Consider the following 18,658-nt stretch of genomic DNA (forward strand, 5'->3'; position numbering starts at 1 on the left):
TCTGAAGTGGATGACTCAGACTAATGGCAGACGTGAATGCTCACTCATCTTATTGGAGCCATTGAGCCATGATCTGAAAGTCAGCACCATCCATTCAACAATCGAAACTCACAGATTCCCAATCGACCTCTGATAGTTCGGCGAGATTAGCGCCATCTAGCTCCTGAGGCAGCAAAGCGTTGGGCGGATTCACTGATTGAACTTCGTTGGGTAATGCGGTGGATTCGCTCAGGAAATTAGCGACTTGCATGAAAGAGCTGAGCCAGTCGCTGTCCATCTGTGATTCTTGAGTGAGATTGTGGATGCCCTGGTTCAAATTCAGATCGAACTCGGGAGGAAGAACTTGGTCGGCGTGATGTGCTAGACTTTGCAGAAAATCTGCTTGTAGCGCCGCGGTCGTCTCAGTGTTCTCACTGAATCGTTTGAATAGGTCAGACGTCTGTGCAATCAGTGAGAACGCCTCGGAACGTTCGTTTTCGGTGAATGTAGAGCTGTTGAGGAGCTAAAAAAACCTTTCAGTGGAAACCAAAAATTTCAGACTCACCGCTCGCAGAAAACATGCCGCGTCTGTCTAAAATCTCAGTGGATTATCTCATCACACGACAAGCTGGATGAGGAGGCTCACATGCTACCATGATCGAGACGCTGTCTTGAGCATGGTGTAGTATGCTCGCATCGATATCGTATATTGTTTTCAATTGGGATAAACTTTGTCTTGCCAGATCTAAACAGTATCTCTCTGCTTGCTGGACCTTCGGATCGAACAATCCCGGGCTAAATCCATTGAATGAGTGTTGAAGGTCTACCGCGAAACTATTCAACGTCAGACGTATCTACATATCGAGTCAGCATCTATAGCAACCTTTTGCACTTACATGTAGTTCGAAGAACGTGAGGAACGCCATGTATATTGGTGGTGAGGAATGACGCGAAGTCTCAATTTGCCAAAACGATCTCCATTCATCAAGGTCGTAACTGAGGCGTGTCAGGTTGTCGTCTGCGGTTCAACGAGGAAGAGACCTACTTCACAGCTGAGGATATCAGCACTGCGCAATGTCACACTTGTACTCACTAAGAAGTTTCCTGGTTATATCTCCATCCTTGGTCTCCTTCTGGTGTCTCCCTCGTGATAGCTCATCCGTAGCTTCAGACTGGTTGCGATCAACACAGGTGCATGGATAGCATGGATATTTATACACTCACAGATATCCAACGTAGTTCTGTGAATCCAGCTATTACCGCGTCACCATGCTCCCGTAAGGGATGATCCGAGAATCGACGGCATTGTTGTATGGTAGCATCACGCCCTCGCAGCGTCCAGTCTACTATAAGCGTTGTTTACTTGGACCGTACTCACCTCTTCCGACTGTCGAAGCCATAGCCCGGTCCATCATGAAGGTACTAGGTCCTGGATGAGCGTAGAAGCAGCTTTGGAAGAGATGACTTACAGCATCCACGTTCGAGCGCAGTTGCGTCTCTCCCTCTGCTGCAAATCCGTTGCACCCGGTTGGTCCTCTGTTGGAGTGTTGTCTAACCCAATCTCTGTCGCTGTCCGACACACCAAGCCCACATAAGTCCAAGCTCTTTTGTCCTTTGGTGGTTTCCAGAAATATACCTAAACGTCAGCAAAATCCCATTCTGCTCCAACTCACCATCATCCATCCTTGCACTGTTTCTACAGATTTTCGGCTTCCAAAGATAGCCTGTACTGAATATTCTGCGACCACTCTTGACAGCATGCTAGAGATCGAGGGGGCTATGAAGCGAGCGGCGGAAGAGAGAATCGTTGTGAATCTGACATATGGTTCAGTGTAGCATGATCGTATTGCATTCAGTTCTTGAACTCACAGGAAGCTACTCTTCGATCGGATATAGTCAAAAGTATGGAGATGAGTGTCGAATAGTAGGATGATCGGATTCAACGCTTGGAAAAAGCTGAACGATCAGCTAGCGTTGTCGGTTTCTATGACTTACAAGTCAAACAATTTCTGCGCCATTTCCAACGAGATCACTCCCCTCGATACTATATCCCCTTTGCTTTTGTCCGCCGACAATCCTTTGGTCGATCTCTCTTGGCCACCAGAGGTACTGGGATTCAGCAGGTTCTTGAGGGAAAGCGGTCGAGATGAACCAGCAATCAATTGAAGGGGATGATGAGCAGCGGACTGCGATGGCTGGGTGTTGGGGCTAGACATATCTCCATCCTCATCCTCGTCGCTATCAATCTCCATTGGTGGGATATGCAATGTACGGGAAGGCTCAGGCTGAGACGGTGATTTGTCCAGTGTTGACTCCTGACTAACAGGTTCAACGGTGACGCCTCGGGTCCTGGAATTTCAGCCTCGTCTGGGATATCCGAACTCACCTTTTACGACCCCTCTTATGTCCTTCGAATACACACTGGCATTTACAGGCTTTGCATCTATCACACTGGCCTGAAGCGGGGTCTGAGATCACACATTTGGCTTTGCATTGTCGGCAGAGAGTACACGCAACAAAGGGCGGAGGCTTGACGGTCTGTTTGCTATTCGTGGTGGTTGGTGCAGCTGCTGATTGTTTGTTATGAAGTCTATCTTGCAAGGACTGCAATATCCGTAATGCCTTAAACTCCTTGGCGTTGGCAAGTTCCCGTTTGTAGATATCGAGCGGGTCTGGTATGGAAGACGACTGGAGCTGTGGTATAGGCTCACGAGCTGGAAGGGAAGCATCTGACTGGACTGGCATGATGATATTGACAGTCCATGATTGAGCGGGGTCTGAACTGTAGGTGAATGGTAAAGTCAAGTGCAAAATGCTGACCTATCTCACTTCGCGCATTTGATCACAGGATGGACACCTGACCATCGGATAAATTACACCGTGATCCGATATCATGTATGATTCTCCATCATACGCCTCGGGGCTGGCGAATGAATCATGTCCATGGTAAGTTACGTTGGATTGAGTCTACACAAATGCATATTCCAAGCAGCATCTATCTACATTCTGGTACGAGATTTGGGCCAGTACCGGTTGACAAGTAATCCCTCAGATTAGTCAACGCGACTACCTCCATCTTTCGCCTAGCATCTTGGTTCTCCGTTCCGACATGCGGTAGCAAGGTGACATGGGGCATCTCTATCAACCTCTGATCAACTTGGGGTTCTTTGATGAATACGTCAAGACCAACAGAGCCGAGCTGGAACGAAAAATCAGCTTCAATGCAGTGACGACATTTTTCCTCGTTCCACTCACATGACCGTCCTGAAGAGCCTGGATCATAGCCTCTTCATCGATCACTGGACCTCTGGCAGTGTTGATGATGATGCTACCCTTCTTCATGGCTCTGATCTCCTTCTCACCGACAAATCCCCTGGTCTTCTCATTTAGGGGCATACTCACCATCAACACGTCAAGCTGCCCAAGAAAATCGTATAGATCGGCAACATATCTGACATGGGAAGGAGCGAGGGCGTTGGGACGTCGGTTGTGGTAAAGAATTTCACAGCCGAAAGGTTGAATATAGCTGACCATTTTCAATCCTATCCCACCCATCCCTAGAATACCCACAGTCTTCCCGCTCAAGTCCCTCGCACTTTCCTCCACGCCTTTAGGATTGAAACCCCCGGATCTGAGATTTGCTTCGCACCAGCTAAACCTACGCATTGTCGCGATAAGCAAAAAGACGCCCGTAGTAGCCGTAGCCTCGTCGACTGCTCCAGGTGTATTAGACACTCCAATACCTGCATGAGGGTCAGCGGCAGCTGAATCGCAGGGTGGTGACTCACCTCTTGCTTTAGCTGCATGTACTGCTACGGAGTCATAGCCTGCGCCTTTGTGAGCGAACCACTTGCAGGATGTTGGTAACGCGTTGAAGAATGCTTCGTCAGGATGTCCTGTGCGCTTGTCCGAAAGATGTTCATGATAAATTCCGACTATGTCGCTGTAACGACCACCCGAAGCAAAGTCTTTGAACAGCTCATCTCTAGATTGTGATTCCATTGACTGATGCATGTCAATGGATGTGTGGTATACGACGCTGAGCGTCAGATGCTCACAATGACATCCGCAATCCCACTCAGAAGTTCCTCCGCGTCCCTCTTCGCCCAATACAGTTCACCTATTGTATGTCAGCCGTGACCCGAATTTACAGTGATCTGCTCACCCATTACAAGTATCTTTGGTGCCATCCTGGAGTTCCGTTGCTTCTTTGATAGTGCGAGGCTATCTGGACATGCCATGTGACCATTTTCTATCTGGTTGGTTTAACGTAACTCGAAACACCATGCCCCCTCCAACATTCATCGGGAGCCCGTACCGGTGTTCTGATGTGCCGACATCTAGCTCACATGGCTGGCAACTTTCCGGCGACAAATCTTTGCCCTGACATCCACTGGTGATTTTCTGGCGACTTGCAAACCCCGGGCTCTTCGGTCACGACGTGTGGAGAAGACCTGAAGCGGGGTTCCAAGCTTCACCCGCATATATGTTGACAAAAACGATTTTTCGCATCACAATTTCCAGACTGCTTACCGCACACCACATACGCAACATGTCAATCGATTCCTTTCTTCAGCTAAAGCAAGAGATAGCTCAGTCCTATCCCGAGTTCGAGTCCAAGGCTACCCAAGCCTGGTCAGAGATACTCGAGGAGATGGCTCGGGTGACCAAAATCATCGCGGAACAGGGTCCGGATTATCTCCCAATCGTCGAGTACTCTGAGCTTACCTCTCTGTCAGCCGATCGTTTAGCGGAATTGCGACGAAAGGGGTCCTTTGTTGTCCGAAACGTGGTACCTCGGGATGAAGCTGTTGGCTGGAAATCCGGTCTAGACAAGTTTGTCTCTAACAACTCCAACGTCGAAGGCACACCTGCAAATAACCCTCAATACTTCCAGATCTTCCATACCAAGCCCCAAATCCTCGCTCGATCTCATCCAAACGTGCTCAAGACCCAAACATGGTGCAACAACCTATACACACACTCCTCGGACAACGAACCTGTTGACCTCAACACCCCTTTGACATATATCGATCGATTCCGTATTCGACAACCTGGTTTTGCATGGGGTGCTCATCCTCCTCATATCGATGGAGGTTCTATCGAAAGATGGCAAGATTCAAAGTTCAGATCGTGCTTTGAGAGTATCCTTAAAGGCGACTGGCGAAGACACAATCCCTACTCCCTCAAAGGTAGGATTGGCGCTCGAATCTCTACCAAAGGACTCCCGAATCAAGCTAGTATCTTCAGAACTTTCCAAGGATGGCTGGCTTTGAGCGACACCGCGCCTCGAGAAGGTACCTTGAAGGTATTCCCTGATATCCTGCTCTCAACATCATACATCATGCTCCGTCCTTTCTTCTCCCCCACTGTGGACCCTTCCGACCCAGCTTATTTGGCAGCTGAGAGCTGGAAGTTTGGTGAGTGGACCTATGCCTGGGTATAGCTTTCGCTAATCATCGTAATCGCCAGACTTGACGGATCACAAATTCCACGGTGTCAGCCAGGCTGCCAATGCTGGTGTATCAGGTGCCGCTCGACCATTCGAGTTCTCCGATTCAACTCACCCGCATATGAACCTGGAACAAACGATGGTATCCGTGCCAGCTGTCCATCCCGGTGATATGGTCTTCTGGCAATGCGACGTGGTTCATGCTGTCGAGAAGGAACATATCGGTAAAGAAGATTCATCTGTGATGTACATCCCAGCTGTGCCAGATTGTCCACAAAATGCAGAATATATCAAGGAGCAGCTGCAACTGTTTCTCCGGGGCTGTCCACCACCCGATTTCCCTCAAGGCAGGACGGAGAACGACTATGCGCTTCATGGAACGGTACAGGATATAGTCAATCCAGCAGGTAGAAAGGCTTTGGGGGTGGCTTGAGGGATATGGAAAGTTGGAGTTGACATATACCTGATGATTAGTGTGGAAATGCATAATGTATCTATATGGTTGAGATGCTTCTGTTTTGTCGCGTTGGTAAATCACCTCGACTAAAGGATTTAGTTTATAATTGAATTGTAACGGTTGTAATGTGTCTGCCTCTACATACTATTTGAGTCCGTGGGGAAGATTGCAATTTTTGCTCCAACCTTGAGCTTGTCAGGACTAACGAGCCGAAAGGCAAGGGCGCAGCCTTCGAAAAGAAGCACTGACGGAAACACGCCATCTTGACTTGTTATGGGACCACGGTCTGACTCCATAGTACGGCAATGAACTTGACATGACAAGGAGAGCCTTGCGAGGTTTAAAGAGAATGACTGATGCTTCCGGGCTCACAAGTCGAAGTATATAAATGTACATGTGCATACAAAATCTATCGCAAAGTGTTTATGCGCATACATCTATTGCAGAAACTCTCCATTGGTCTCTTTCTTCAACAATTCGAACTCCGGAGTGAACTAACATCCACAAGTCAGCTCTTTTCCTACGATCTTTCTCCAAGATTTCGACTCACATTGTTGTACATGGTCTCCCAGTACCCGTTGTTCTCCGCTGTATAAGCGGCATCTTCTGGTGAAATGATCCTCTTCTTCAGACCATTTGCTTCGGCAGCCTCTGCTAACAGCTGTTGTTGACAAGTCTTCTCCAGTAGCGCGAAAAGATAGACACATTCATCCACAGTTCGTCCAACTGGTGCTCCGTCAGCGACTGACTGAACAAGATCGAATCGAACCCACGTGTCAATAAACCATGATTCTGCATAATCACACACATATTCTTAGGACCCAAAGCCTCTGCTATATTCTTGCCCTCTTGGTCACTCAGTACGATTCCTCCATAGTTTGCATAGACAGAGAGATTGTCGTGAAACAGACAAGCGTCTTGCTGCATGATATCGATCGGACGACCAAAAGCCGACCAGGTCTTTGCGTGGATGCTATGGCAATGAGCTGCCGCTACCACATCGGGTCGAAGTTTATGCAATGTGTGGTGGATCACGTAACCAGCTTCATTGATGGGCAATTGGGCGCCATGTTCAGTGACAAAGCCGTCAGGGCTGACTAGGACGAGATCGGAGGCCTAAAATAGCCGTTTAGCTTGAAGAGGCATCGTGATCAGATCACTTACTTTGATCATTGAAAAATGCATACCGAATGGGTTCATCCAGTAGTGGTCTTTTAATACCGGATCCCTCACCGTGATATGACCAGCCGTTCCCTCACCAAATCCGAGTTTACCCCAATACCTGAAAGCGCCAGCCATATGTTCTTTGACCCATTTTCTTTCCTCATATGGATCCTCAAATTTGGGTACACCTCCCATTCGAATAGTACCCTCCCTATTACCCCTCCACACCCTTTCAAAGGGATTCTTAGCAAGATCAGTCTTGTGCGCATTCTCCTTAGGCTGCTCTGAATCACCACGGAGTACGAGTTTCGCAGTGGAAGGCTGGGTCCGAGTCAAGGTGCTTGTCGCTACTGGTGACATGTTGATTGTGACGTGTACGACGGGTATGGGTTTTGGGTACGAACCGTCGCAAATCATCAATCTCATATCAATCACTCGTCCATGTATCCTCCATTCTCCCAATCAACGCCACCGGTGACTTTCGATGCGGGGGTATGGTGTCTTTCCGGCGATCTGCTCAAAGCCACCACTTAGGTTGCCTTTCAGCTCACCGTAAGCGCTCATCTAACCCGGGTTTGGTCGGCTTTTAGTAAGCGGAGAGCTTCTTCTTTGAACACAAAATGCAAAATGTCATGTGCTGCTAAAACAACACAGACCAATGATATCACAGGGATATCACGTACTCTCTGTTCATGCGCCTCCGGCGTCTTCCGGTGATTAGAAGCGCTGCTTGACACAGGGTTCATTGCACGGAGCCCCTTTTACCGTGAATGTGGATCCGGGGCCGAGTTGGTCTCAGCTGGGCTTGACTGCTTTCGATTAATATAAATTGATCAGACTGTTCTCCGTCTCTTTCACCCAATCATCAAGTATCTCTTCTAAAATGTCGAACGCGATTGAGGACGAAAAAGAGCAACAGCAACAGCAAATCGAATATTCCGCCGAAGGTGTCGACTATGACACTGTTGTGTCGTCTCTTGCCGCCCAAGATCGAGTGCCTTGGTACAAGAAACCGAATCTTCGACGGCTATACCTTCTCTTCATAGGCAGCGTGCTCTGCGTGGAGACCACTTCCGGATATGATGCATCAGTCACAAACGGTCTTCAATCTGTACCTTTGTGGAATACATGTCAGTGTATTCGATGGCCGAAATGGCGAATGCAGTCGCTGACAATATGAGTCTAGATTTCCACAATCCTACAGGCACGATTTTGGGACTTATCGGATCAATGTATGCTTTGGGTGTGAGTGTTGTGTTGACACTGGGTATCATGAGCTGATGATCATCCCAGGCTATACTCTCAGTGCCTTTTGTTCCTTATATCGCCGATCGATTTGGTCGAAAGTTCACCACTCAATTGGGCTGTCTGGTCATCTGTATCGGGGCTTCCCTCCGTAGGTGCTTTCGGCTGTTGTGATGGACCTCAGCTGACTCGACCGTAGAGACCGCTTCTCAAAATCGAGGCATGTTCATGGCTTCAAGAGCCATCATTGGTATTGGGATCACGCCGGCCATCGTTGGTGCATCCAACTTGATTAGTGAACTTGCCCATCCTAAGGAACGAGCGAGGCTGGGTTCGCTGTTCAATGCATTCTTCTTCACTGGTGAGTCTGAAGAGTCGTTCATACCAGATGATTAGCTGATACGACTATGTCGCAGGTTCTTCGCTCGCCGCCATCATCACAATCGCAACCTTCCGCATGAAATCCCATTGGGCTTGGCGGATCCCGAGTGTCTTTCAGATCCTCCCAGCCATCGTCACATTGACCTTCATTCAGTTGATTCGTGAGTAGGAATGATGTACATAAAACACGGACTTGACTGACCAAACAATTTAGCTGAGTCACCCCGATGGCTGATCTCAAAAAACCGAGACAGCGATGCGCTAGCCATCCTCGTCAAATACCATGCAGAAGGTGACGAGCACTCTGAATTTGCCCGAGCGGAGTTTTCACAGATCAAGCAGACCCTTGCTTTGGAGAAAGAGCTCGCTAAGCAAAGCTGGGGGGCCCTTATTGCTACACGGGGTAATCGACGTCGTGCTCTGATCGCCGCTTTCCTCGGTCTGGCGACTCAGTGGTCTGGAAATGGCTTGATCAGTTACTACCTTTCTCCAATCTTGGTCAACGTGGGTATCACCGATTCTCTTACCAAGCAAGCCATCAATCTGTCAATCACGCTGTGGGGCGCCATAACGGCTTTCACGATCGCCTTCTTCTCTACCAGGTTCCCCCGACGAAAGGTGTATCTCACCTGCACCTTATCAATCCTGACCGTCTTCGTCATCTGGACAGCTGCTTCGGCGCGTTATTCGGCGACGGGGAGCAAATCGTGGTCTGGCCTGGTCATCGCACTTATCTTCATCTATCAACCTTGCTACAATATGGCTTTCAACGCTTTATCTTACGCCTACCTACCCGAGCTCTTTCCTTATCAGATCAGAACTCGAGGTGCTTCCGTCTTCCAGTGGTTCTCTCGAGCCGCCCTTTTCCTCAACACTTTCGTCAACCCCATTGGAATGAAGAATGCTGGGTGGAAGTACCTGTGTTCATACTGCGTTTTCATCGCATTTGAAATTGTATTCATCTTCTTCCTGTTCCCTGAGACTTATGGGAAGACAATTGAAGAGTTGGCATTTTTATACGAAGATGACACACACCACGAACAAGCCAGACGGGTCCAAAATCATAAGGATGATGCGGAACGGGTCTTGGAGGAGGAACACGTATAAAGTAGGGTTGGATTAGTCTCATGAGTTATTCGTCTAATGGGTGGGTTCTTCGGTAGATCATCTCGTATTGACCTCTATGTATGGTTTTTTTAAGATGTGAGTCTGGACCCACTGATCGGAGATAGTGAACTCTAAATTGCAATTTATGTGTTCTGCGCAACCTGCAAGGTATACAAGGTATGAGATAGAACTGTTACGTATCGACTCCCTATTACTTATTCAGGTCGCCCATCGCAAAGAAAAGGCGTATGCTATTTGATCAGCGCAAGTTTCTGTTACAGACTTGTTATAAAGCCCCTGGTACTAGAGATGGATATCTAGAAGTTTTCTGTGCTTGTCATGCGATAGCCTAAGACCTTTTTGGAATGTGTCAAGCGTCGATTCACCAGATGTCTTGAGAGATCGACGAGATAATTCCGACTTGATGGCTAATAGAGTGACATTAACTGAAGTGACAAGCCAAGGAAGTCGGTCTGTTTATCGACGTCGATACGGCTCCTCCGCTGTCACACCTTCGAGCTTACGTGGGAATTACGGCGAGGTGACAACAGGATAAACTTGAGTACAGACTTAACTTAAGCTCATTTATTCAACCATGACAGGAGTGATTGTATAATCGACACCTAGGTTTCTCGCGCTGTGTCCTCAATTCAACGGGAATCAACCCGTGAAAATAGTCAAGTACGTGGGCAAATTCCCTTCGAAGAATGCGTGTACGGTTGACTATGTATGGTTGACGGCTGGTGCGAGTTGTGATTGCGCATGAAGAAGCGGTTCTGTGATGGCAAATCCAGTAAAACAGCTGGATTCGATGAGGGTCGGGTTTCTTGAAATCTTAATTATGTTGATTATGAGCCAACCTACCTTGTAGCAATGGACTCTATATTCTAACTTGGTCTCATATCAGCTTCGGATCCAAGAAGTGTACATAATTCTTGAAGGAAGAGATATACAATAGACCACTGAAAATGCATGCAGTCCGTGCGATGTGGCCCGTTGTGTCAGAACATGATACTGATTGTCCTTCGCATAGACTGCCAGATGCCACACTAGCGATTCCGAGCATATTGATGATTGGATGTGACTTTGCGAATCTATGAGAAATTTCGTCCTTCAAAGGTAGTTTCAGGTCATCCCAACGGGTCCCTGAGCGCAGATGTTTCCTCTGTCTATTTTCAAAAGAGCTCAGATAGTCTGTGCGACTTAGCGCCCCCCTTTCTCGGAAACCATGCGTCAACGGCTTCCGTCCAGTCACTTCATTGCGTAAGATCCTGTCATGCGCAATTGTCCCAATGTAGAAAGGGAACAAGTATTATAGATGAATCACTACCGCATGGCAAAGAAAACAGAAGCGATTCGGTGGTAGTGGCTTCCTACTCATCCGAAAGCGTTGTGAAAGTATGCCAATCAGCCCTTCCTTTTTCCGCTCTATGAAGTCCGGATAAGGAGAGACCCAGTTGCCATTGCGATGAGCCAGATTGGCAACTTTAGCTGGATGTCACTTTGGTATACTCGGGGGCCGTGGTGCGCATGGTGCGCTGCTGTCGCTAGAAACTATGCATATATGTAGAATGATCTCGGAATAAGTCCGGAGTACATGATGGTCACATTCAATTCTTCAAGGCTTTCATTATCATAGGGGTTACATGAAGCTCGATTACCTCGTGGGTATCGCTCAAATCTGCATGTATCGCAACAAGAGCTGTACCATTGGAAAGGTATGGACTGTAGCTATGCATGCATGGAGCTTGATCTGAATTCCTACGGTTAGTTGTTGTGCATATCCATTTCGTATGTTGCGCCGGCGGCAAGTGACGGAGACGCGACGGATTCTAAAAGGGTTGAACCTTTTGGTTCTTTTTTTGTCGTTTTTAGTTTTCGCCTCTTCGCTTTTTTTGTTGGGGGTTGCGCCCCTATTTCGTTTTCTATTCGCCTAGTTCCGCCTTTAACGCCTCGACGATCTCGTCAATTTGGTCGTCGATATCCGGTCCGATCATTTCGACCTTGGGGGTTACATACCGATTCTCTGAGGGGTGCCGATTTTGGGCCGAATTTCGTGCATGCATATTATCGTCCCAGATGGTAGAGGGGACGTCTAGGATGCTGGGAAAATTGATCTGAGGTCTCTACGTGATGTGTAGCGTGATTGAGAAAATATTCTGGGTCGGCACGGGAGCGACCCCCCAAGCCGGGATCAAATTTGGGTCTGAAAAAAAAAAAGATTACATCGGCCACGCACACATGCATGCTTCATGACATATATCACCTGGTAGAGGAGGAGTGTGTGAGCCAGGATATACCAGTTGCAGGACGATAGCATCGGTGTGTGACAAATGAGAAATTATTTTCACTCACAGCTCGGTCTGACCCCCCAAGCCGGGATCAAATCGAGGAAGAGTGAAAAACATTTTCCGTTTCGCGCATGCATGTATTCTTCCAAGTCTCTAAGACATTACCAGTACAGAATCGGCTGCTGAACCAGGATCTGAAGTCAGATTGTGCATAGCTGCGATGTGTGACGAATGAGAATTTATTTTCACTCACAAGACAGTCCGACCCCCTAAGCCGGGATCAAATCCGACTTGGTGAAAAACTTTTTTCAAATCGCCCATGCATGCATTCTTCAAGTTGTTCAAGATATTCCCAATACAGAACGAGCTGCCGATTCAGAATCTCAAGTCAGATCATGCATAGGTGCCGCGAGTGACAAATGAGAATTTATTTTCACTCACTCGACCTTCCGACCTCCTAAGCCGGGATCAAATTTCTGACCCAGGTTGACCCCTACAGAAACCCTCACTGAGCGTACGGCTCACCTGTTTGACGCGTCTCGTCTGACCCAAACCACAAGTCAGCTTATCGCTTACCGTGCATAGATCAAGCGACTCACCACCAAGTCCTGTCCTATCCTCATCTTCCATACCCTCGTCACCTCCCACGGCCCCCTGCTGGATTCCCAAGTCTGATATCCCCAAGACCTCGGCCGAGACCAATTCTGTCAACCACCTCAGCATCTTCACCCCATTCAGCTTATGGCGGCATCCCTTCTTACCGCAGGCGATCCTGAAAGGATGAGCGCTGTTCCTATGATATCCATGACCAGGTCCATCGGGATCTCTCTGACAGGGGAATCGACCATTGGGCATGATGCGTTTCACCAATCCAAACAGACCATCCAACTGTTCATCAGTCCGATACTTGTCAGACAGCAAGCTGAAGCAGGTCGGAACTACCTCCTCACCACCCATCCACCAGGCATCGGTTGACAGCGACTTGGTGGGTGAGCCATGATCTGAATTCCAGCCGAGAGAATTCAAGATGTCGACCAGGATCTGTCTTTGCTGTGGAGTAGGTACGTTGGATGCGGCTCCTTGAAACACGCTTCTGATCTGAGCTTGCTCGTATACCCAGTTGGCATTACTGAGGAAAGCCTCTCGGGTGACCAGCTTGGCATCCAGGTGATGTTTGCAGTGAGGACCTTCTCCTTGACCGAGCCAGTAGGAAGGATCAAGGAATGGAGTCGCTTCCACCAGACGGCGGGCTTCTTTCAAGCCGGGTGCCGTCACACTGACCTCTATCCGGAACCCTCCGAGACCTCTGTCGTCCTTGCTGGAAAGGTTGTGTATCATCCTTGACGCCTTCTCGACTTGATTCCTGACCCCGTACATGGTCTTGGGAATGCTCCCTTGCAGGTGAGAGTCGAACGACTTGATGACATGGACGATCCTTGGGTAGATTTTGAGCTTGAACTTGCGCCGTTTGTGGGTGGCTTTGATGCTGACCGTACCATAGTCCATCGACCCCGGCAACATGGTCCGATAGTGACGGAAGCCATTGTGTCTGCCTGTGGCCGAAGCAAACAGCCAGATGTAAGGAGATCCAAAGTTGACCCCAATGTCCCATTTGTTGTATTTCGCATACTTGTGATCGACCTGAGCTGGTTCCGAGCTGAGGAAGCGATCTGTGATGGGCATCTTCTGACCATATGCCTTGAGCCGTATGACACTGCATCCGGAAGCAATGAGGCAGTGAACAAAAACACTGGTCGGGAGATGAGCCCTGCCCAGACTGGCTTGCTCACGGAATCGACCTTTTTGGATGGCTTGGTACTTGTCGGCTTCTTCAATGAAAACGTCTCTATGTCGAGGATGGACCCATAACTGGTGGGTGGCTTGAGCGAGATACATGTACTGGCTGAAGTCTGGACCGTGGGACGTTTCAAGCCTCCTTGTAGGTGCCCGGTTGACGATCTGGACATCGGCCAGCGAGCTTTCAAACCTGTTCAAGTATTCCTCTGGTGAGATTGACAGTTCCCATCGGTCCACATCGGTAGGTTTCCTCTCCAACTCGTCCAGCCAGTCGTTCCCTTCCTCCTGATGTTCCACCAGCTTCTTGAATCCTCCCATGAAAGGTAACTCTGGGACAAACGACTCGAGCCATTCCACCCCCACATCTTCTAATACTGGAGGGCTCCACCCTCTATCCCGTACATCCACACCCTCTTGTTCTCCCGTGACATCTTGTTCCGTACTAGCACGTATGCTCCCTCGTTCTTCTCCATCCTCATCCCCTCCCAGTAAGTCCCAAAGGTCATCGTCTATGTCCTCACCACCGTCATCTCTGCCCGCACCATCTTCCATTATCCCTTGACCATCCCGTCCATCAGACTCCTGGGGATCTATATCCATCCCCCTTGGTCCGATTCATCTTCTTCTGGCTGCCATTGATATGATCCATCGTCACTCATCACTGATCGTTCCTCTTCATTCTCTTCATCGGACCATGGTCTGTCATCCCCATCCTGGGCTGCATCCTCGATCTCCTTGGCCCGCTTTCTCTCCCAATAAGCCTCATCCTCGATCTCTTCCTCCTCCTCCTCCTCCTCCTCCTCGTCGTCGTCATCTTCTTCTACTTCTTTACCAGCCCCGTCCTCTTCATACACTTCCGTCTCCTGACCATGACTGAATACGTCATCATCCGCCTCATCGTATACATAGAGGACGGGATTGGTAACTCTGGAGGAGGACCTACGGGTGGGAGTGAGTGGTGAGCTGTTGATCTGCAAGTGGTTGATGGACAGACCGTTGGGTGACAGAGACTGAGATGACCGACGGGTACTTGCAGGACTCAGACTGGGCGTTCCCACGACTGAACTCAGAGGGGATGACGTGGAGTTAGCTGGTGGGACATGGCCAGATGCAGAGTGCGCCGAGCTGAGCGGACTGCTGAAACGACTGGGGGTCTTTAGAGTGGATCTCCAAGGGGATGCTTCAAGGAGAGATGCTATCGAAGGGCAGGTGTCAATGAGTTGCTGAGATATGGAGCTGCCCTTTGAGCTGGAGAGTAAAGAGATGCTGTCGAAGGGGCAGGTGTCAATGAGTTGCTGAGATATCGAGCGGCCCTTTGAGCTGGAGAGTAACTGGGACAGTTGAACCGTAGCTGATGTTTGTTGAGCCCACTCGCATTCAACACCAATCTCCCACATGCACATACCACCACCTCCGTGTCTGAAATATCATCCTTGGTGAATCGATCTCCCTTGTGTCTCTTCTTGAAGTGTTCCACCAGATCGACATAAAGAATCCCAGCACACCTATTGCATCTGCCTGAGGGGTTGGTCGTCTTTCCTCTGGGCATGGTATTTCTTATGTGATATGAATGTCTAAATGGAATCGCATCAAAGAAATCCCTACTGAGTAGAAGAAGTATGGTAAGTAGAGACGCGTCTGACTACTAAAGAAACCCCTATTGGGGGTTACATATCAAATTGTACAAGCAGACGCGTCTGACCCCTATAAAAACCACTACTGGCTGACCCCTAAAGAAACCACTACTGAGTCTGACCCCTAAAGAAACCACTACTGGGGATACGAAGGATCGTACATACTGTCTGGCTGACCCCTACAAAAACCACTACTGGGTATACAAAGGATCGTACACCCTTACTGGCTGACCCCTAAAGAAACCACTACTGAGTCTGACCCCTAAAGAAACCACTACTGGGGATACGAAGGATCGTACATACTGTCCGGCTGACCCCTACAGAAACCACTACTGAGTATACATAGTATGGTTGGTACATAATTACATAGCGCTTATGGCTTACACATGATGACTGGGGTATCGTTTACGGTGGTAGGATAACCCTCTCTCACTAGCTGTCACCTTTCCGCAGGAGCACACCCATAAGCCCGTCTCTGCCATCTCCTCTGCAGTGAACCTGTCCTCACCGTGTTTCTTCTTGATGTGATCGAGGAGATCCTTGTAGGTCTTATCACATTTGGGACAAGTATCCTGCCCTGACCTCGGCTTCCAGGACCTCTTAGCACGGGGTAACATGATTCCTTGCATGTCCAAGTAATCCGTTGTAGGCTCGCAGGTGAACATGGTGATCACCACTCGTTTCTTGGCATCTTCTGGCTTGAGAGCCACCACTCGATGAGGTAGGAGCCCTGGCTGGAAGAACACAACATCACCGGGAAAGACGGGTAAAGCGAGTCCTAACGTGGGAAGCAAGAGATCACCCCTACCATCTGTGTGATCCCAGTCTAAGTTCTCCCGACCCAAGACGAGGAGTGTGGTGTATAGACGACGGTCATCATGGTTATCCATGTGCAGCTTCTCTGATTGACCTTGGGTGATCGCAGAGCAGGTAGCCAGCTGACCGAAGCGGAAGAAATCGGCTACATGGTCAACCTGGACATCTTGAAAGTCGGAAGGGGACAATCCACGGAGATCGAGCTTTCCTTGGTCAACGGCAGACCTGAAACGGTCGTTGCTGGCTTTATGTGCCAGGCAGGTCTTACGATCCACCTGGTCGAGCCTGGCTTGAACCTTCTCCTTGACGACAGCATCTATGGCCAAGCATAGTCCCAGCATACATTGCCTTCTCGCTGCTGCGACCCGTTTGTTCGAATGTGGTTGTAGTGTGTCATTGGTGACCCAGGGTGTATGGATCTCGGAGGCACGGAAGAAGACACCAAGATGATGCGGGCTCAGTCCAGTGGTACGCTCGGTACCTTTGATGAAAGCTTGACACCCAGCGCTCTCACTTTTCCTGGCGGCTTCAAGTATGGTATCCTGATCTCCCTGTGATAGCTGACCGGAGATCCTGACCACCCAGAACTTGGGACCACCCGATCTATGGGGGCGCGGAATGGCCAAATCGCCATGCTCAGGCAGTCGACGGAGCGGCTGGTCAGCCGAGTCACCAAGTAGCCGTCTCACAGTTGCCTCGATGTTTGATCGGTTTGACCTGGTGTGGGTGCAGTAGTATGTCTGGACATGGGCCGGTGTGGGCGCTTGGATGACGGATGGGACTCGAGACATGGCTGCCTAAGGGATGATGGTGAGTGACGGTGGATCACATGACGGGAAACTCACGGTTTGTATCACCCGATGTCTGTACTGTACCTATTCAATCGGGGCGTTACGGTTTGTGATGTGATACGGTACCTAAGACAACCTACCGGTCAAGCTTTCGACATGACCCTCCACCATACACAGCTCTGCCAGACCCGATGGGCACGGCATGTGCCGCCCACCGCAACCCTCATATGCATCATTAGACTATATACTACTTGGCCCTATATCCCCGTCCCAGCTTGGTCAGGACCATCGGGTCCATCTTCTTCTTCAATTCCTCCATGCGGAGCACCTTTCTGTGCGATGGTGCCGGTGCCGGTGCCGGTCTCGTCTTCCGCTTTGGCTTGAACAGGACGTTGCGACTCACTGTCAAATCGATGGGGTTGGATCGCGTACCGGTTTTAGCGTTCCTATCGGTTCAGAATCAGCGTACGGTACGATATGATGTCAACTTAGATTTAATCGTGTATGGGCGTTCGGTGGGTGGTGGGGAATGTCCTCTGACCCCTAAATCGACCCCTGCTTATATAGACATCGACCTGCTCTGACGATGCGATATGGACGACACCATTGATCGCACCATACGACCAATATCGCATCGTTTATCGCATCATACGACCAATATCGCATCGTTATGACATCGTGTATCGCATCATACGACCAATATCGCGTCGTTTACGACCAATATCGCATCGTTATGACATCGTTATCGCACCATACGACCAATATCGCATCGTGATTCATCGTATGACATCGTTGTCGCATCGTTATCGCATCATCTATCGCACCATACGACCAATCTCGCATGGCATCACATCGTCGGCCACCCAGATGGTAAAAGTGGTATGGGGACTCATTCCTAACGAAATTTCAATGCGATTCTAATGGTAGGATCGGTTTAACTCTATCTGCAACGGTCAAGGAGTTAGAAAAAAAGGGCATTCCTAGACGCAAGTTTTTTTTTTGAGTGAGGGGTACCGTGAGGGGTACCGTTAGATGCGAAATTTCGAGAGGAATCTGATGGTACGGGCCACACTACTCTAACCGCGCTGGGTGTGGAGCAATTTGCCAAATCAGTATTATGCAATCCAAATGAAGTGGATCTACGTTGTCTGGGGTCATATGGTTTGTGGATAGGTAGCTGGTTTGAAAATTCGCTCGATATGGGTTAAATCTGATAAATTAGCAGTGAATGACAGATTCTGTGTGATGAGATTATGCGAAATCCCCAAGGGGAAATAGTGCTTGGAAGATGGTGGACAGCTGAGCTGCGACAGGTGATGACTAAGTATATTTCATGCAGACTGGAGCTGTTACATCTGAACGAGCTGGATTGAACAAAAACATCGGTTAACCCCCCCATTAACCCCCAGTCAAACGGGCGATCAGCCAGGTAGTTATGAAGGTATAGGTGGCGGGGACCACGTGTGGGTGTGTGTTAGGGGTTAGGGGGTTAGGGGTTAGGGGTTAGGGGTTAGGGGTTAGGGGTTAGGGGTTAGGGGAGGTTA

At 49.1% G+C, this 18,658-nt stretch overlaps 8 protein-coding genes across 8 annotated transcripts; 2 read left to right on the forward strand and 6 right to left on the reverse strand.

The window, feature by feature from the left end:
* Nucleotides 1–49: 49 nt before the first annotated feature.
* Nucleotides 50–1,662, reverse strand: L199_008701 (uncharacterized protein; the record flags this gene model as incomplete). Its single annotated transcript, XM_064894380.1, has 10 exons — nt 50–73; nt 128–502; nt 545–567; nt 626–833; nt 876–997; nt 1,073–1,151; nt 1,204–1,232; nt 1,358–1,401; nt 1,449–1,548; nt 1,653–1,662. 10 exons carry the CDS (start codon nt 1,660–1,662, stop codon nt 50–52), a joined length of 1,014 nt encoding a protein of 337 aa, XP_064750452.1.
* A 94-nt stretch (nt 1,663–1,756) lies between these two features.
* L199_008702 (uncharacterized protein) lies at nt 1,757–2,724 on the reverse strand (the record flags this gene model as incomplete). Its single annotated transcript, XM_064894381.1, has 4 exons — nt 1,757–1,794; nt 1,849–1,859; nt 1,975–2,298; nt 2,366–2,724. The coding sequence occupies 4 exons, from the start codon at nt 2,722–2,724 to the stop codon at nt 1,757–1,759; spliced, it is 732 nt and encodes a 243-aa protein (XP_064750453.1).
* Nucleotides 2,725–2,974: 250 nt separating this feature from the next.
* On the reverse strand, nt 2,975–4,169 carry L199_008703 (uncharacterized protein; the record flags this gene model as incomplete). Its single annotated transcript, XM_064894382.1, has 5 exons — nt 2,975–3,178; nt 3,235–3,722; nt 3,768–3,984; nt 4,038–4,099; nt 4,145–4,169. The coding sequence occupies 5 exons, from the start codon at nt 4,167–4,169 to the stop codon at nt 2,975–2,977; spliced, it is 996 nt and encodes a 331-aa protein (XP_064750454.1).
* Nucleotides 4,170–4,531: 362 nt separating this feature from the next.
* Nucleotides 4,532–5,864, forward strand: L199_008704 (uncharacterized protein; the record flags this gene model as incomplete). Its single annotated transcript, XM_064894383.1, has 2 exons — nt 4,532–5,399; nt 5,452–5,864. 2 exons carry the CDS (start codon nt 4,532–4,534, stop codon nt 5,862–5,864), a joined length of 1,281 nt encoding a protein of 426 aa, XP_064750455.1.
* A 461-nt stretch (nt 5,865–6,325) lies between these two features.
* Nucleotides 6,326–7,412, reverse strand: L199_008705 (uncharacterized protein; the record flags this gene model as incomplete). Its single annotated transcript, XM_064894384.1, has 4 exons — nt 6,326–6,382; nt 6,439–6,614; nt 6,662–7,004; nt 7,053–7,412. 4 exons carry the CDS (start codon nt 7,410–7,412, stop codon nt 6,326–6,328), a joined length of 936 nt encoding a protein of 311 aa, XP_064750456.1.
* Nucleotides 7,413–7,935: 523 nt separating this feature from the next.
* L199_008706 (uncharacterized protein) lies at nt 7,936–9,785 on the forward strand (the record flags this gene model as incomplete). Its single annotated transcript, XM_064894385.1, has 6 exons — nt 7,936–8,182; nt 8,239–8,297; nt 8,346–8,448; nt 8,497–8,658; nt 8,714–8,839; nt 8,893–9,785. The coding sequence occupies 6 exons, from the start codon at nt 7,936–7,938 to the stop codon at nt 9,783–9,785; spliced, it is 1,590 nt and encodes a 529-aa protein (XP_064750457.1).
* Nucleotides 9,786–14,463: 4,678 nt separating this feature from the next.
* On the reverse strand, nt 14,464–15,422 carry L199_008707 (uncharacterized protein; the record flags this gene model as incomplete). The annotated part of the gene is made up of 2 exons (XM_064894386.1): nt 14,464–15,204; nt 15,279–15,422. The coding sequence occupies 2 exons, from the start codon at nt 15,420–15,422 to the stop codon at nt 14,464–14,466; spliced, it is 885 nt and encodes a 294-aa protein (XP_064750458.1).
* Nucleotides 15,423–15,887: 465 nt separating this feature from the next.
* Nucleotides 15,888–17,114, reverse strand: L199_008708 (uncharacterized protein; the record flags this gene model as incomplete). Its single annotated transcript, XM_064894387.1, has 1 exon — nt 15,888–17,114. The coding sequence occupies one exon, from the start codon at nt 17,112–17,114 to the stop codon at nt 15,888–15,890; it is 1,227 nt and encodes a 408-aa protein (XP_064750459.1).
* Nucleotides 17,115–18,658: the final 1,544 nt, after the last annotated feature.

The sequence above is a fragment of the Kwoniella botswanensis genome, chromosome 3 (assembly GCF_036426115.1).
Source record: "Kwoniella botswanensis chromosome 3, complete sequence".
Classification (NCBI taxonomy): Eukaryota; Fungi; Basidiomycota; class Tremellomycetes; order Tremellales; family Cryptococcaceae; genus Kwoniella; species Kwoniella botswanensis.